This window comes from Octopus bimaculoides, chromosome 4, assembly GCF_001194135.2.
Source record: "Octopus bimaculoides isolate UCB-OBI-ISO-001 chromosome 4, ASM119413v2, whole genome shotgun sequence".
In the NCBI taxonomy this organism is placed as follows: domain Eukaryota; kingdom Metazoa; phylum Mollusca; class Cephalopoda; order Octopoda; family Octopodidae; genus Octopus; species Octopus bimaculoides.
The window spans coordinates 37,888,293-37,893,322 of NC_068984.1; the positions used below are offsets into that span (position 1 = coordinate 37,888,293).

General features: G+C 33.8%; 2 protein-coding genes across 6 annotated transcripts in view; one reads left to right on the top strand and one right to left on the bottom strand.

Moving 5' to 3' along the window:
• LOC106878635 (NADH-quinone oxidoreductase subunit B 2) overlaps window positions 1-3,482 on the bottom strand; it is a 33,460-nt gene extending 29,978 nt beyond the window's left edge. Inside the window, exon 1 of the mRNA XM_014927915.2 lies at window positions 3,345-3,482. Within this exon, the coding sequence (XP_014783401.1) occupies window positions 3,345-3,360 (16 nt within the window). The 5' untranslated portion in view covers window positions 3,361-3,482. The remainder of the gene's footprint in view (window positions 1-3,344) is intronic.
• The window catches only part of LOC106878598 (E3 SUMO-protein ligase PIAS2), a 112,387-nt gene continuing 110,739 nt past the window's right edge, over window positions 3,383-5,030 (top strand). For all 5 annotated transcript variants that reach the window (XR_001410519.2, XM_014927858.2, XM_014927874.2 and 2 more), the window contains exon 1: window positions 3,383-3,447. Coding sequence is in view for 4 of the 5 variants with exons in the window: in XM_014927858.2 (XP_014783344.1) it covers window positions 3,424-3,447 (24 nt within the window). In the remaining variant the exon portion in view is untranslated. The remainder of the gene's footprint in view (window positions 3,448-5,030) is intronic.

Here is a 5,030-nt window from a genome sequence, read left to right on the forward strand (position 1 = left end):
AGGGGCACTGACAACGATCTCGCACGAAAGATATCATGTGTCACCCGCACATGAGCCAGTCCAGGGACACTGGCAAATGATCCCGCTCGAAACATTTCATGTGTCACCCGCACAAGAGCCAGTCCGGGGGCACTGGCAACGATCTCGCTCCAAATTTCTTCTATCATGGGTTGTTGCCATCAAGCCTCAGGGCAGCACTGATTCACCTGACCTTTGATCAAAGGCATTCCAGCTATGACCATCCCATCTTGATCTTCACACAGTGTATTGAGGACTATGTTATCCAAAATGTGTTCCTTCTCTTTTAAGACAGTAGGGTGATTTGAAGGTAGAATTAACTGCTATTTCTTGCAGGTTGAATGATGGTATATTGTAGTTGTTATATTTTAATTATGCTTTACCTAACTAAAGTTTCCTTAGAATCCATCAGATTACAGAATGTGATACCCTATTAAAGACATTTCCTTGTAGACAAATGTGAAGTTTGTTCTAGGCTAAAAGCTGTTTCATCACAAGAAATTCTGACTTCACATCCAAGAACAAACCCCAAATCTAGTCGATAAAAAGTTAACTCTAGCATATACTAACACTGTCATCACTCACATACATTCAAGATATAGGAATTACTAAAAGCATATTCATGATGCACAAAGACTTTCAAATACAGGCTAGGTTCAGATTAATTTCTTCACTTGCAATAAAATACCAGTCTGTCAAGGCACAAGAAACATTTCCAGTAACTATTTTTGCTATTGGAAACTGATAGTGATTTTCTTATTAATAAATGCATGTCATTTTTTATAAACCAATGAAAGTTTTGCTGTACATAGTGTCTTTTGGGTGTTCTAAGACTCACTATAAATACATCAGCAGCAAAAAAATCAATAATTGATTGTTGTAGCATTTGTTGGCTAAACCAGCTTCAAAGTCAACAACATAAGAAAAAAAAAACAAAGACTATGCCATTCTAGAAAAACATTACCAAATGTTTTTCTCCAAAACTACAGACTGTGACAATTTGAGTTCTTGTAAGACAATGTAAAATTGGTATGTTAAGAACATCTATATAAAAGAAAATTCTCCAGAAATATGATACTATAAAATGTTCCTTTTTCTTTTAGGACTTGTACTATAATGTTCACTAGATTGAATATTTATATCATGCACAAATGGTTGACAAAATTTCGCCAGTTTTTTTTCCCCCTTAATCTTTTCCTTTTCATCTTGTATTCTTTACAAAACTCAGAAAAAATGTTTTCTGTTGTAAAAACCAACATTCACAATGATACCTTAAGTTTCTTCTATAGGATCCATGTCCAAATTCCAGTTGAATATAATTGGACATTTGATAATAATGGTTCATTTGCTGTGCTTCAAAGAATTTGAAGTACTTTAAAATATCGATGACAGCAGTCACTTTTAAAAGATGTGTTTCTAATAGCAAGAAAGTGCTTTTATTTGTGTATAAAAAGCATTTATGTAATATTCAAGAAAAAAACAATAACAACAAAACAGGTGACATGAAACATAAATTAAATGGAAGGCTGAATACATAAGTTTTATGGATGATAGAACTGAGGCTTGGTGTACTATTAGCATGCATGAAAGACAGAGTACAAGTGCACTGAGAGATGATGCATGCAGGAAAAAAAAGTCCACTGTGTAGAGAGGTGATGTTTAGGAGTGGTAACAGATGGAGCAATATGTGCCTTATGCTCTTGGTAGAGGGAAGAAACCCATGGAAAAGGGCGAACAAGTAAAATGTGGCAAAAATGAAGTCAGATATCAGGAAAGAGAGATCAAATCCTGAGTGCATTAGAGTTGATAGACTATGTATCAGAGAGCCCTGTCAGTACACCACATCACAGTTTGACAGAAATGCTTTCAACTCAAGAAAACTTGGCAAGGAGACTGTTTTGTGCCAGACATGATCAATATTTTACTGATGTCAAGTGCAACAGCAATGCTTTTATAGTTTCTAAAATATGGGTATATGTAAACTGTACTGAAGGCTGAGATGAGAAAAAATTAGGAGACTTGAGGTGACTTAACTATTGTTCTCATCAATTTTGAGATGTGGAAAGTGAGAGTGATAGGCTGATATTTGATAGGGACAGAGTCTTCCTTGTTTGATGAAGGGATATCTTATAACAGGTTTCCAAAAATCAAGATAGATTCCTGGATAGAGTAGCTTTGAAGCAGGACTACGGAACCTTAGTGTTAAACATCTAATCATCTGGTTAGTAATGATTCTTAGTAATGTTTGGATTTAGGTTCAGAAATTTTTCCAAAACCTGCTCTTTTTAAAAATCCTATAGTCAACTTCATCCGAAAAAAATCAAATACTCAGCTCATTCATTCTCACAATTACCTTCAACCCTGTAGCTTGGCATCTCAAAACTTATTTTCAAGAAAATTCTTGTTTGAATTTGGCTAATATGCAGCAGAGAAATTGTCAAGATTCCATCGGAGGTGTGAAGGCAACAAGTGTCCTTTTTTTCTGAAAGTTATGAGGAAACAAAGTCGATGGGGTGGGGCACAGTTGTATAGGTATGCTGCAATTGACACTGGTGCAATGAAAAGCCAAGATGACCTTTAAACGATTTGAACTTTGCATAGTGATTTACCAAACTAGTAACAAATGGAGTATATAATTCGACATTCTGTTGTTATATAACTGTCCTTGATGTCTCTAAATATATTGCCTTTGACGAGGAACAATTGAAAATATTTGTAGATGAGGTATAATCAATTAAATATATTTTATCAGAACAACGAGGCAAAGTAAATGCAAGCAATATTCAAATTCAGTATGTTGAGAGAATATTTAAAACTGAAAAAACATTTAAGTAGGAGCTAATTCGTTAGCTAAAACGTTACTAATTAAATGCTTTAACAAACAACGAAGTTGTGGTATTCTAAATGTAAATAACATCGCATCGAGAAAAAAAGTTTATCAAAATAATGTCATTAAAGATTGTAAAGCCATACTTTAAAAACCCAAAATGTCAGTAAAGCCATACTTTAAAAACCCAAAATTGGAATCAATTTATAAATCTTAAATATCATTTTGCCGAATATGAATACAGCATATCTATTATAGAGTTACATAAAGTTGATGCGCCAAACTGAAGTTGTTTCAATAACATTTGCAATACAAACGCATTTTTTCAATGACGTTAGAGTACACAGATATTTATATTATGAAATAAGCTAAAAGCGCTCAGTAAAAAAAATTGCATTAACATAAGTGAGTGTATCTTTGGCAAGTTCAATGAATTATCAATGAAATAGAGAAAAATCTGAGTAATAAAAGTGATGAATTAGTGCGAGGAGACACTCACCTTTGATGGTCGCCATCTTGCCCTTGCACTATCTCAAAGCGAGGCACTTCCGGTAAAAGAAAAAAGTATTGGGTCTAAAATGGCGGACGCGCAAGACTTGAAGGTTTGTGATGATTTTTCTTTTACGCTTCTCTACATGTTTTCTTTCTGTTAACTTTGAATGAAAAGCATGTTTTCAATGTCGTTCCTTTACCTCGATCTCTTATCATTTTTGTTAGTTATCGTTTCTTAATAGCATTGGACCCACAAAGAAATGTGTATGTATTCATTAGTCGTGGTGGTAGTAGTAATAGCCAGTATTAAGTTAAGCTTTGAAAAAAAAATATAACAACAAAACAGCACTTTTTTAAAACTAACAAACAAACGATCGAACAGGTTTTTATCATAGGACAGCTTAAGTACATTGTTCTTGATTTACTTTCACAATTACTGTTACTAAAAACAACTCCTGACTCTTCTGCTTTCATTGTTATTATTAATAATGGTACTAATAGTAGTAGTAGTAGTAATTTTAGTACTAGTACCACTAGCATAGGTAGATGGTGATACAGGCATACATACATTGTAATGACATGGTTTAATATATATTTATACAATATGAATATAATTGTATATTTATACATGAATATAATGGTATAGAAACTGCTTGGTAGTTATTACCACCACAACCCTTTACCCCATAAAGTTAATATGTTTGTCCTTACTCAAGCCTTTTTCTCTCCATTTACTGTTATACAATTTCTTCCACCAACGTGCACACGGATCCTATTAACAATCTAACACTTACAAATTCTACCACTGAAAGTGCTATTTGAGTGTCTCTCTCCCATATATAATCAATCAATCTATCATGCACATAGTCATACATGCTATTCTACATGTGTATACTCTCCCCTCTAATTTAAGCTTCTCTTTATCATTTTAAAGATCTTCTTCCCTATCTATTGTCTGTATATATATGTTGGTTTTTGAGTAGGTTATCATTTATTTTATCTCTTGTTTTTAGTTTAATGTCTTAAAACTAAATAGAAATCAATGATCATACCCCCTCGTGGATTACGTATGTCCTTTACTGTTCACTAGTTAATTATATAACCCACACACGCTTGCTTGTTAACGTGAGTGTGTGATCATGCCTAGTTAATATGTATGTCTGTAGTACACTAGTTTTTTTCTTCTTTTTATTTTTTACAAGAAGCGCCCGGTACATTGCTGTTCCGTCAGTCTGATTATATATAGTCCCGCTCTTTCATTCCTTTTCTCTCTCTATCGCTTCTCTTTGCTCCCAACCAAACCGCTTACTGCTTGACAGGTGGACTACTTGCTGGTTGAATTGATTGCTTGCTTGCCTGCTGTTTGAGCAAGCAATTCTAGGTTGCTAGCTTTGCAACAAGCTCTCTCGCTTGCTTGCTTGCCTGCTCTATAAGCTTTTCCAGCTAACTTAATTGTTGGCTGTCTTTTATAATTTCGCTACTCTACGGTTTTCTACTCTCCCTTTCCTCTATCTCATACTTTCTTCTTTCCATCCTGTACATTTTTTAATTATTGTCATCGCTTGGTTATAAACCACAGGAATACAATTATATTGCTATTATGAGCTAAATAAAAAAACGATACAATGTTTACTTATACATATCTTTTTTTTTTTTTTACTGAAGATGTATAAATATTGCATATACATTTTAT